General features: G+C 36.2%; 1 protein-coding gene across 1 annotated transcript; it reads right to left on the bottom strand.

The window, feature by feature from the left end:
* Positions 1-12,518: 12,518 nt before the first annotated feature.
* On the bottom strand, positions 12,519-13,463 carry LOC138163534 (olfactory receptor 5D13-like). The gene has a single exon (XM_069090986.1). It carries the CDS (start codon positions 13,461-13,463, stop codon positions 12,519-12,521), a length of 945 nt encoding a protein of 314 aa, XP_068947087.1.
* Between the last annotated feature and the right edge of the window lie 759 nt (positions 13,464-14,222).

Below are 14,222 nucleotides of genomic sequence, written 5' to 3'. Positions count from 1 at the left end.
AGAAAGAGAGAGAGAAAGAGAGAGAGAGAGAGACAGAGACAGAGAGACAGAGAGACAGAGAGAGACAGAGAGAGAGAGACAGAGGGAGAGAGAGACAGAGAGAGACAGAGAGAGAGAGACAGAGAGAGAGAGACAGAGAGAGACAGAGACAGAGAGAGACAGAGAGAGACAGAGACAGAGAGAGACAGAGAGACAGAGAGAGAGAGAGACAGAGAGACAGAGACAGAGAGAGAGACACTGAGACAGAGAGAGAAAGAGGTGTAGAGATAGACAGAGAGCAGAGAGAGATGAAATGATAGATCATATTTGGTGGAGTCCTAACTCCCTGAGAGTTAAGTTATTCATGACAGGGCTGTGTGGATTAGAAAATGGGTTAGGGAAGAAGGAATGCAAGTTAGCATTTCAATTTAGATTTCCCTTTTTTAATAGAAGAACATTCCCCTCTGTAATGGGTATCCAAGAACAATGGGAGTGAGACAATATGCTTCCTGAAAACTAAAGATATCCAAAGTGGTAAATACAGATGTATTGCTTATTCTAATGTCTCTTTTCATCCAGGAACAAGTGTTTCCAGTCCAGTCTCTACTACTTCAAAACATTTCCACATGTGGATTACATCCCATCTCTATCTCCCTCTCACCTTCCTTGTTTAAATGTATAAATTCTAGCTGAGTCCACTTCAACATTATTTTCTATACTGAGATAACTTTCTCTCCTGAATATATTGTTCCTTAATTATGATTTTTCTGCTATAAAACTGTGGTCAACAGTTGGCATTTCATAAATTCTAAAAAATCTGACATTTTTTTTTACTTTTCAAAAATTGGTGTAATTTCTGGACCTTAAAGAGAGGACAAAAAATGTCTCTCCCTACTATCACAACCTATTTGTCCTTGTGTCCATTTAAATAACCTCATCGACATTTCACAAATATTTTCACATCTCACAAATGTTTTCAATTCCCATTGATATGGGAAGAAAGATTCCTCAGTATAGTGCAAGAGCTGTTTATAACATACAATTAGAAAGTCACCTCAGGCTTTCAATCATTTTTCAGTCATGTCCACATATTCCTGATCCTATATGGCATTTTTGGGGGCTAAGACGTTGTTGTGGTTGTTATTAGGTTTTGTTCTCAAAGAGGACCATTATGGCATGAAATTGATGCCATGACACTGAAAGTGAGTTGGATTTACGTGAGAGAGGGATGTTAAAAGTCACCAGCCTTACTTTCTCCTCTAGAGTCATCTGGGTTCAGTATCCAGGTATAAATAAGAATAACTGGTGATGGCCCAGGATGTTGGCTACAATACTGGAGTGGTTTGACATTGCCTTCTCTAGTTCATTTTACAGATGAGGAACTAAAACAAAATGGGTTAAGTGACTTGCCAAGAGTCACACAGCTAGCAAGTGTCTAAGGCTGGATTTGAGCTCAGGTATTCCCAACTTTATGCACTGCAACACCTAACTGCACCTTGTTTTTGAAGTTCTTTTTTTAAATATTATCGCCTGAGATACAAGGTGATTTAATTCAAATACTCCCTAATAAGATGTTCAGAGATAGAGTGAGAATAAGGATCTTCCTGACTCATTCTCTCCATTGTACCACATTGTTCTGTCTAGATTTATTATATATGTATGCATGTATATGTATATATACATGCAATCAGGATAGTTAAGAAATAACCCATCAAAAATAAAAGTGTGAGTAACCCAATGCTAAAGCCCTTAAAAATCTTTCTACATATCTATCTCTTCATCTTTCTAGATTTTTAGCCACTTTCTCAACCTCATGCATCCCTTCAGCATTTCTGGTGTCCTCAGTGGAATTGTAGGTTTAGTATTCCTATTGCTATAGGTTTGTGATTTATTAACATAGATTTAGGGTTTGAAAACTTATCAGCCATTTATTCTAGTCCCTTATTTTATAGAAGACTGATGCACCAAGAATTTAAAATGATTTGTCCAAGATCACCTCAGTATCAAACAGCTAGGTCATTATTCTTACAGGATTCCTCTGTGTCCACACTAGACCCTCTTTCCACTTTACTGCCTCTCATCTTCAAAAACAATTAGTTGTAAAATTATAAGAAATCTGTTTGAAATTATGGTCAAAACTAAGTAGACTATTAGAGTCTTTAGCCTGTCATTCAAGTTCTTGCATTAACTTGCTCTCGAGAGCTCTGATTTTCCATGCCAATTGTATAAAGCTAGCATCAGTGTCAATCCAAGTGCATAATCTTTCTACTATAAATACAGTGTGTATTTTTGACTCTGTACCTTTGCTCTCACCACACCTCTTGCCTCAGTGACCTCTTTATACTTTTCTAATTATAGAAAACTTAAATTTTCCTTAAGCAGTAAGCAAATCTTTCCTACTTTTCCAACCAGTGCTTGACCATTTTCTTTCCATTGAACATCTCTGTCGATATCTCCTCTCAAAGCTGTAAGACAATTTTTGTAAAACACTTTAGGCTGTTTTGTTTTTAGTATTAGTATGAATTTTGTATGGAAAGGTACACCTTCCTGACATAGATTATGAGTTCCTTCATGTCAGGGAATGCATTTTATATAATTTTAGTCTTTTTTTTCTATCTTGAAACAAGCCACGCAACTGGTGAAAATAAACATTAAAAGGAGGAGAAAGAGAAATGTACTTGGAACCTGCAAGGAGTCTCGCCAATGAATCTATCTTGTTCCACTTTTAATAAACATTAATTGTTTAGAAAATCTGCTGACATCAAGCATAAATTTCCTTCTTTGTAATTTCCACCCCACTAATCCTGATTCTATATTACTCTGTTGAAGACAGTCATTATTTTCACCTTTCCATCCATGTCTCATTTCAGAATTTATTTTATAACTCATACTTTTCCATTCTGATGGAATTATACCCTTTCAATGCATTAATGTATCTCCATCAAACCATTGCCATATTGTCAAAGATTTAAAGTGATTGCAAGTTTGCATTTATGTTTTGTAGTTGTACATTACTAAGCTAATCTGAAGAGAGAGTTCTAAAAAGAATTATTTTTAAAATATAAACTCAATAATGATCATTGAGGGTCAAAGAATATGATTGCTATGTTTTTTACTAAATGATATATTTTTGTGCTTGTTCTGAATCTTTGATTCCAGGGACTTGAGGAGCTTTAGACATGTAACCCAACTCCATTTCTATGCCTTGTGAGTCCTTTTACAATATATAACTTCAGATCATTCCTTGAGAGTAGAGAGTTTAACTCTCTCTCCTCCGCACCCCATTTTCACTTAGATTGGATGTTTCTCAGGCATAATGTGAACTAATATTGTCCTTACTCCTAATCTAGCATTTCGTAGACCCTATATGATTCCTCTCTACCTCTCATTACTAATACCATTAGGCATTTTTCATTTATTTTGCTAGATATATAATTTAGTTCCTTTCTAATATCATGTTCCCCAAATTTTCCTAAGTGAAGCCACAGTTGCTGCCAAATCATTCTGCTCATTATTCCCTGAAGAGAATATATGCATGACTGCCTTCATGCTCTTGTACATGCCATTTCCCCCAAAGTGTGATGCCTTATCTCTTGATCCCTACTAAATTTAATTGAGCCTTTCAAACACAATTTGCTGAAGCTGCTGAAAATTCTACTCTCCTCACTCATAGGTATTCTTCATTCCTCTCAATTTCTGTAACCTTTTATCTCCTCTTCCCACATGTATTGAAAATCTCTTGTGGGAAGGAAAATTATATGGTAACTCCTAATATTGATGATTATTTGATTACCTGCCAATAGTGACCAGAAAGTGAAGGATGAGGAGGAGGAGGAGGAGGAAGATGATCCCTGATAAACCCACTCACTCCCTCTTTTTGGGCAGTTCTTTTCTGATATATGTTTTAAGGAGGTTATGAAAGGGGTTTTCTAATTCTCAGTCAATTGACCAGTAAAATAGTGTATAGGTGGAAATTACTAGACATATCTACTCACCAGAACATAAACTGACCTGTACACTTCATTTCCTAGATTCATAGTACAGATTATGTATCTTGTGACATAGCAATTTCATGATTAGATACTTTTCCAACCACTTCCTTATTATCAAAGTAAGAATTAATCCACTGGTATACATCATTTAAGAGAAAATCAGTCTTTTTCACTGACTATAAAAGGATTCTCTCCATTTTACAACAAAGATCAGAGTAAGAGAGAAGTCCTTCTACTCTATTTGAAACCTGGGGATAGTACATATCTGAAGGATTTTACATTTGGCACCCAGGCACTAGAGACTCTCTATTGACCCAACATATGTAGTCTCAAAAGAACTAATTAAAAAAAAAGTCTCCATGTCAGTTTCAGTGAAATGGATTTTCTTTTCGTTTCTTTTTTTTTTTGTAAGCAATTGGGGTTAATTTTCCCAAGGTTACATGGCCAGTTTTGTGTGTGTGTGTGTGTGTGTGTGTGTTAAGTATCTGAGGCCGGAACCCAATCCAGGTCCTCCCAACTTTGGGCCGGTGGTGCTCTTACTCACTGCACTACCTAGATGCCCCAAGTGAAGGGGATTTTCTAAAACTCAAATTAACCTTGCAGTTAGAATTATTTTCCACCTTCAGAAATATAAACATAGATTTCCTTAACATCTTAAAATATGCAATAAAAACAAATTATCATATATCACAATAATTTACCATCAGAGAAGTTGGGTTAAGGCTTGACCAGCATCACCTTAATAAAAGCTTATTGGGAGAACTTAATAAATACTTCTTGACTTTACCTTGTCCAGGACAGTGAAGACATTGTAAAAAGTGGGCTTCAAGATCCAGATTTCTCCTTTCCTATATCTCCTGGCATAGGAAATCTATACATATTATGATTCCACTTGGTGATCAATCAAGATCAGTCAATTCAGGCAAGAATCTCTACTGTAAGGATGTTGCTACTATTATCACTAGACACTAATAATCCTGAGCTCATAATGTTATCCCCACCACTAGACTCACTTTCCACAAGTTGTCTCTGACACTTCCTTTCCTAGATGTATAAGGTATCAAGACCCTTTTTTTCTTTTGTTCTGGAAAACTTTGTATTGTAGGTGGAATGGGACACAGCTAGACACAGTAAGTTAGATGATTCCAATTTTATTGGCAACATCTAAAGCATCATAGTCTAGAGCAAGACAGACATAGGCCTTCTTCTCTCCATCAGGCCAGATCACTGTGTTGACTTTGGCCACATTGATGTCATAGTTTCTTTATGGCCTACTTGATCTGATGTTTGTTAGCCTTGACATTGTATCAGCAATGCCATATTCACAATGCCTATGGAAATTAGAGATATGCTGATATAATTATCCATCACAAAATACATCATGCTTGCCATATGGGGGAATAAGCTAGAAAATTTATTAAGATACCAAAAGACTGAGTCCCAAAACCAGAAAGTGAAAGCCATCAGAGTAGTTATGAAATTGGCACAGGTAGATAAAGTAGAAAGCACCCACATTCTCAAGCCTTTAAAACAGAACAGGCTACCTCAGGCAAAGGTCCTCCTCTCCCCACTCACAGCAACCACCCAGCGTCCCAGAAGCACGCTCCCAGCAGCTCTGGCCCCTGGCAGTCCTCAGCAAGAGTCCTTAGCAGAAATTCTGGCTGACTCAAAAGGGCTTCGCGCTGCCGCTGCCTCTGCTGCTGCAGCCACCATCACCGCCACTGCCAGCCACCACAGGAACTACAGCTTGGCTTCCGCTTCCTCTTGCTCCACCCCTTCCTGCTACGTCAGCAAGCCCAATGGGGCATGGAAGATCTTTAAATCCCATAACCCTTACAGACATCCACAATGAAGACTAGGGGGTGTTTATCCACAGTCTTCTTCAAAGCAGAATCAGTGGTCAAAGGAACCTTAATGATGGCATAGTGATCAAGCTTGTTTCTCTAAGGGGCACTTTTCCAAGGGTATTTGGGCTGCCTTTAAAGTCTTAATGTCTTGGGGCTCTGGAAGGTGGGGAATGTTCATATTTTCTTCTTGTGGCTGTGGACACCCTTCAGCACTGCCTTCTTAGCCTTCAAAGCCTTGGACTTGGCTTCTGTCTTGGGGGGCACAACAGCTTATTTCTTCACCTTTGGCACCACCTTTGGAGAAAAGCAACACTTTTCTGATTAGATAATATTTCCTCTGACTTTCACCCCACCACCAATAATAATATTGTTTTTATGTAAAACCAATAAATAAGTTTGTGGAACTGGAGACTTTTCTAGTCAGTCTATTGGGCAATACACATTTAATAGGCTCTTCTAATGTTCTAGGCACTGTACTCAATATTGGGAATATGAAGAGGAGCTCAGATTTTAATGTAAGTCAATAAGCAAACAATAATGTACATATCCAATGGATCCATAGTAAAGGGATCTCCAGTTATGATGCAAGATCTTTTTTTTTAAGAGTTATTAAATTTGTATCAGGGGTGCAATGTAGAAAGCTAGGGTGAGAATTAAAGTAGTGTGTAGTAGGACAAATAAAAGTTTAAACCAAAATGAGATGACATCAATCAACCAACAAGTGTAGAGAACTTTTGGGGTCCCTTGGTCTCGCTAAAGAAATATTCCCCTGCCCTATCCAATTACCTGCAAGGTTACAGGGCAGATAAGCAAGAGGGTGTGTAATCTTTTTTTTGTTTGTTTATGCCTCTTGATATGGTCCTATGATATTACCCTAATAAATAACTAACCTTAAGCAAGGGTAAATAGTAAATAAGATCAAGTGAGGGTCCTTGTACATTGTCTGAATTCTTTTGGGGTGTCTACATTCTTTTGGGTCATGTAGACCTTCTGTTGGGGGACATATAAACTCTGTGAGCCCCTTGTATCTTTGGCTCTGTATGAAATGGTCCTGTAATAAAAAGACTATTGATTACATCCCCTTCCTGTTATTCTCACCACTCGCTAGCCCACCAACTGCACTGACTGCAGTAAACAAGGATGTATTAAACAGTTTTAGGTGCTAGAGATCCAAAAATATAATGGATGAAACAATGTATTTTAAGTTCTTATATTCTAACATAGTAGTAATAATGATAGAAACTCATATTTTTAATCATTTTTAGTTTATTAAGCCCTTTGGTAATAAAAATCCCAAAATGTACCCATGTTTGCCAGACTTCACCTTAATGTCCTGGAAAAGAGTAAGAATGGTGATCTGCACCCCTAGACTCTGATATTCAACATTAAGAATACATTTATTAAGTAATTTCTCTGTTCCAGGCACTGGTCTAAGCAGTTGAAGTACAAATACATAACGACAGCCCCTGTCCTCAAAGAGCTTACATTCTAATGTGTGAAGACAACATTAAAAGGGAGCTTTCTTCTGAATTTTCTCTGATCTCTGCATTATTCATAATATCTCAGCCTCACCTACGGACTCCTCCAAATTCATTAGAGGCTGCTCTGATAGTATGGAGAGCTACATGGAAAGGAAGAGATACAGTTTTGAAGAGCTCATCCCTGTTTTCTGGAATAGAAAGTAGGTGTCAGATTCTGGAAGGAAGAACTGATGGAACAGCAGATACAAATTCTGCACCCAATCAACAACACTAAGCAACAAAAATTGAACTACATAAATACTTATAAAAACCATGTGTAGGGGATTATCAGAAAAAATGAAGAGTGAAGGATCAAGGCTAAGTCAACCTCTTTTCATAATCACAAATTTGTAGAAGAGAAAAGGAATAAAAGCAAGCCATGGAAATGAGAGAACTAATCACAAAAAGGCCATATAGGTAATTAAGTTGAAATCAATAAGCATTTAGTAAGTGGGATTTATATGTCAGGCACTGGCACATAGCAGAGTGTCAAAGTAAAAAATATATTAGTGCACAAACAATTTTTTTAAAGAAGCTAACTTAATTAAAAAATGCTTTTGAATAAAAAGGATTTCATGACATAAAGTAGAAGAGTAGAATAAATTCTTCTATTAAACAACCAGAAATGGTGCGATGCCATCAAAAAAAGATCCAGAATGTTATAGAAGAATACTGGAAAAAGGTCAAGAAGGAAATTAAAAAAAAAAAAGGAAATGAAGGGAAGGATGAATCAGCATGTATTTTTAAAGCTAGTGTTATGTAAAAAGTAGTTTCCTAGGCATTTTTGACATGAGCATGTATGTGTTTCAGGAGCCCCAATAACCAGAATTCCTTGGTGGGCAGTCTAGATTGAATTCACAGGCTCAAGAATTATTTAGGTCAGGATGGTATAAACTTATTTTTACGCTTTACAGAGGATAAGAGTTCTTAGGGAACCTGTAACCTTAAAGGGGTAGAGTTAAAGTTTTTATAGGATAATCTTTAGTAAAACCTGTGCCAATTATGCTAACTAGGTGAGTAAGGGTGGGATTAGGGAGGAGGTAAGGAGTGGTCAGTACTTAAAGTAACATGCACTTTTGACATCTACTGTGATCGTGTATGGCCCATAAATCACTAGGAAATAGCCCAAGGCTGGGGGGCTTCCAGAAGATATGGTTTTAGGCTAGAAATGTCACTGTCAGCTCGTGTTCAGGGCTGTCTGGGAAGTGCCCAGTCTGCTACCCATCAATGTCATGTTTGCCAAGATGGATGTTGGGAGTATACATATGTCTCAAGCTAATGAGGGATCCAGGATGTGTATAATGGGCTAGGGAATTAGTTATAGATAGTTCTAGTGAAGGATTCATAGGTGAAGCTGGTTATTATACTAAGGGGAGATAAACAGTTCATGAATGGTTGCTAGACATAGTGCTGGCAGGGGGAAGGGGCAGAGATAATGCTCTGAGGCTGGGGAGATTTGAGGCTAGGGAGAAATGTGGTTTTGCAAATTGATTTTAAAAACTGATGTTCAAGCACAGGCACCCAAGTACCCCACCATTTGGAATAAAAATACAAAGACAGAAACCATCTTTACTATCTGAGAACTTGTAAATTCATTGACAAAATAAGCATGTATATATGTATATATATGTATATATATATATATATATATATATGTATATATATATATAATATTTACCCAAATAATCAATATTTAACTTGAGACTGAATAAATATTACTTCACGCATATACATTATTTTCAAATGAATATATTTGGATTTACAGAATGCTAATCTCTCTAAAAGCAGAATTACATTATGAAGTAAATTGTGACTATCATACATATATATGTACATTGGATTGTATAATTTGGGGTTCACAATAATGATTGTAGTCATTCCAAGATTCCCCATCACAGTGATCACATAAATGTCCAAGAAAAGCAGAAAGAGAAGAATCTGAAATTCTGGGTGTTTCCCAAGAACATGAATATGACTGTAGCACTCTGATTTGGTCAGAGGTCATCATGACTAAAGTCAAAAGGAATGTGAAAATAAAGTCTGAAATGCAGAATAGTGCAATAATAAAGGAATAAGTAATGAGATGAAAAATGTAGGTTTAAATACATTGTGACAAGTAAAGGACATTTAAAGAAATTAAACATTTTCCTTGATGAAAGGCAATGTTTCATAGTGGACAAAGTTTCAATCTTGAAGTCAGAAAGTCCTCCTTTTTAATTTTATTTTCGACACATACTAACTTGTGACCCTGAATAAAACATTTAATCTCTTGGTGACCTAGGAAACTCACTAATACTAAAAGTTACAGGTCAGATGCCAACCCACTTTAGGTGAGTTGATTACAGAGTGAAAACTATATATATATAAAAAAGCCTGGGCCTCTCCTTCTATATGGTCATTAGCTCCTTTCCTTCCTGTTGCAGGAGTTCATGAGTTTTAAGGTTCCTAAATTGTGGGGTTCACACTTTCTGTTTCTTAACAGACTTGATTCAAGGCTTAAAAGAAACTTGAACTGAAACAGAGTGTTAATTAGCTGAAATAAAGTGCAAACTACTTCTGTGCTTGCCATTATGCACATATATAACTTCATTACTCATTTTAGAGCTTTTGTATCGGTTGTCTTATAATGTCATAATGAATTGTTTTTTCAAATTAACATTTAAGAGCTCTAGTTTCCTTAAAAAGTCAGCTCAAATGCCGCCTTCCCTTCACAAAATCATCTTTCACAAATCTAGAAATTATATTCTTCATATTCTGATATGTTTTCTCCAAGATGTCTCCAACGTTGTTTCCAAGAGAGAAGGTAACAGTTTGTAAAGTCAAGGAATGTTTGAGATTTTGACTTTTTTTTTTATAAACTCAGTTCCTAACTAGTAATCTACTGATTGATAGATAAATAATAATTACTTATTGATTGATTAACTTATTAGCCTTTTAGACACACAAAGAGAGTTATTAATGACTCTAGCAATCCCAAGACCAGTACTTTCAACAATCAATCTTTGAAATGTATTAGATTTTCTTCTTCATGTATACATACTGTCATACACACTTTTATGTTCTTTCCATAGTGAGGCATTCAGATTTGAAGATTGTAGTCTATCAGACAAGAGTACAGAAGGATTCCCCAATTCAAAAAGAGGGATTCTCTGTCACTTTTATTTTTGCTTTTTGGAGGGCATAAAGCAGGGAAATTTGGGTTAAGTGACTTGGCCAAGGTCACATGGGTAGTAAGTGTTAAGTGTCTGAATCCAGATTTGAACTCAGATACTCCTGTGTGGTACAAAGATGACCCTTGCCCAAATAAAAATAAGCAGAGATATCTCCAAGTAGAGAGAGGAAGGATTTATTTAATTATTCCTTCTTGTAAGAAGGGTGGTCTCGCTACTAGAGGCAGTCTAGTAGGAGAGGCAAAATACAAAATGCAAAGCTTTGTTATACACCCAAAAGGCCACCCATTTCCCTCCTTGTTCTGTCCTGTTCCTATTAATTAGGAACTGAGACGCACAATCTTAACTGCAAAATTCTGCTAGAGTTGCAGTTTAAAATATCAGTAATATCAAAAAGCAGAAGGTACATGTCTAGCAGACAAGAAAACAGACAAAATATATCATCAGTGTCAATTTAGATATGAAAGTAGAAAATAAACATTCTAACAGTATCAATATAGATATGGAAGTAGACAATATTTTATGAATCATGGGGATTTTAGGACATGGTGACCTGCCTGAAGTTCGTCAACAGGATTTCCAATTTTATATTTGTATAGGTCAGATGGTGGTCAGTGGAAACAAGTCTGGGATATTTGGACCTATGTTTAAATTTGCAGGGTCTGTGTTTTCCCCTCCTATGCTTTGCTAAGTTTAGCAAAAACTTCAATTTATGATCAGGAAAGTAAGACAAGGCCCAGGCTGCCAACTTGGGCTGCTAAGTCTTTGGTACTTTATTATAATTCTGTTCAGATTTCTGGAATGATACCTGAGAAGTTTTCACTTTTATTCCATTCACTCTGAACTCCAGGATTGCTGCACTATTCACTGCAGTACCTAGCCACTCCTGTCACTTTTAAATTATCTAATATATAGTAAACTAGTGATCTGTGAAGTGATATCCAACAGAACTTGAAATTAGAAATGTTCAATTCTTTTCCCCTGTATGATGAAAAATATATAAAAAAGAAATTTACTTGATAATTTTGCTGTATATTTGAAAAGGAATAATAAGTTGCCCACAGTAGATTTGCAGTTTCATGTACAATTATCTTTTTATTGTACCATGTTATGGAAATGCATTATATAATAGATTAAAAAAATAAAAATTGGGGCAGCTAGGTAGTGCAGTAAATAGAGCACCAGCCTGGACTCAGGAGGACATGAGTTCAAATCTGGCCTCAGACAAAAACTAGCTGTGTAACCTTGGGCAAGTTGCTTAACTCCAATTGCCCTCCAAAAAGAAAAAAAAATTAAAAATGTTTTTAAAAAAGAAAAGTGATTTACACACAATAGATTTGCAATTCCATGTACAATCATGTTCTATTTTACTATGCTCTGTTATGGGAAAGCTTGTTTGATTTAATTAATCAATAAATTGGAAAAATTTCTGTGATAGAATTATTGCTGTTGAAAGTAAGGAGAATCAGGAATCCTTGTCTTTACACTCCAAATCAATGGGTGGATCAACACTTTTCAAACTTTTGTTATGTTATGAGAACTATATTAGGCACTTTGTAGTACTAAACTTAGCTTTGTAAGAATTCTATCAGCCCTTTGAATTGCTTCAGGAGTTGGTGACTATTAATCTATTCCAACACTAAATGTGGTCATTCCTCAAGGTATTTGTTTTGGCACATCTTAAAAAGCCCCCTGCCCACTGAACTAGCTTGTGTCATAGCTTTTTGTTCCTTTCTTTTGTATGAAATAGTGGCAATACAAAGGAATCAGTATTCAATCTTGCAGAATCAATCAATTTATTTTTGCAATAAATTGTTTTTCTCATTTAAAATATTCTTTCTTCATTTACCTAAAAGGGTTCATGACCATTATTTCCAATGATAGTAGAAACTGAAAGTGTGACCACAAGGTAAGGGAATACCTGAATAGAACTCAGAAAATTAATTAAAAATCGCCATAAATTACATCAGAACAGTATAGCCAATAGTCATAGAATCCATAAAAATGATCTTATTGAGAAATTATTTTGAAGACCATTAATTTCCTCAAGGTTTTCTTCACATCATTGTTCCTTAGACTGTATATTAAGGGATTTAGCATAGGAATCACTACAAGATAAAAAACAGATCCCGATTTCACTACAAGCCAAGAGTTTTGGGAATTGGGAATACAATAGAGGAAGAGGATGGTCCCATAGAAGATGGTAACAACAGTCAATTGGGAGGCACAGGTGGAGAAAGCTTTGTATCTGCCACTGGCTGAATGCATTTTAAGGATTGTGAGAAAAATAAAAAGATAGGAGGTAAGGATAATGATAAGGGTGCAAAATACATTGAGATTTGCAAAGATAAAAAGTATTTTCTCACTGAATTGTTTATCAGAGCAGGAAGCAGAAAGAAATACAGAATATTCACATACAAAGTTATCAATGATTTTGGTTTCACAAAATGATAGTACAAGAAGGGAGTAGGTGAATGCAATAGATGAAATTATGCCCCAAGAATATGCCGCAGTTACTAGCAGAGTACAACGTTTTGGAGACATGTAAACTGTATACAGCAAAGGATAACATATAGCAACAAATCGGTCATAGGCCATCACTGCCAACATGACCATCTCTGTTGCCACGCAGGTGACACAAGTGGAAAACTGTGTGATGCAGGCTGTGATGGAGATGCTTCTGTCTTGTACAACTAAGTTTTCTAGGAGTTTTGGTGTAACTATAGTGGAGTAACAGAAATCCACAAAGGACAAATGGCTGAGGAAAAAGTACATAGGGGTGTGTAGTTTGGGGTTGATCTTGATGAATGCAATCATGCCCACATTTCCCACCACAGCAATTGCATAGATGGTGAGGAACAGTAGAAAGAGGGGCACCTGGAGCTCTGGATAATCAGAGAATCCTAAGAGGATGAGCACCACCACACTACTCTGATTCCTCTCAGGACTCATCATGATTCCTGTTGGAGAGAATTAGAGATGCATCATGAGAAGCAAAACATACATCAAGTTGAGGACAAGGGAATAAGGGGTGATTTGTGAATTAGAAATTACTATTACAATCATGGTAATAGTAAAAGTATTAGTTTCAAAGTTAGCATTTATTTTCAAATCCTATATATTGGGTTGAGAGAAAATCATGGATTAGGAAAGAAGTCAAAGGAAGAGAGACATAGAGAATGATCTGAATATATGGTGACTGTAAATTTGCAGAATCTCTTATATTCTGTATTTAAGAAAAGTCCAGTCTAGAAAACAGAGCTCAACTTAGAACACTTACATAAAGGAGACCATAGTAACTTCAAAGGAAGTGAAATTTATTTCTTTATGCATTGCAATGGAAGTTCAAAGTTGGTTCAACTCCCCTCCACTTTTGGTATTCATTGTGTCATCTTGAATATGTCAGTACTAACGATTGGATGTAGTTCAGTTCCTGGAACCCAGCAAGAGAATTCTCATTTCTCTTTCATATAGCAGCCTTTTAAATATTTGTAAAGTTTTTTTATCTCACAACCCTTAAACTATTTTCTATTCTTTTCTTCTAAGGACAACTGTAACAAGACAAGCTAACAGTAAAAGATTTGTCTTTCTATAATAGCGAAAGTTGGATATATCCATTGGAAAAATGTTCAGTACCAAGAATCTAGTGAAGGATTTTTTATAAAAAAAAATGTCAGCAGTTTTCTTTGTACAGCAACAACTGAAGCAAGGTGT

Source organism: Petaurus breviceps, unplaced genomic scaffold (assembly GCF_028583685.1).
Source record: "Petaurus breviceps papuanus isolate PSGF00001 unplaced genomic scaffold, PetGlider_PUasm1.0 188, whole genome shotgun sequence".
NCBI lineage: Eukaryota > Metazoa > Chordata > Mammalia > Diprotodontia > Petauridae > Petaurus > Petaurus breviceps.
This window is presented reverse-complemented; position numbering and strand designations above follow the sequence as displayed.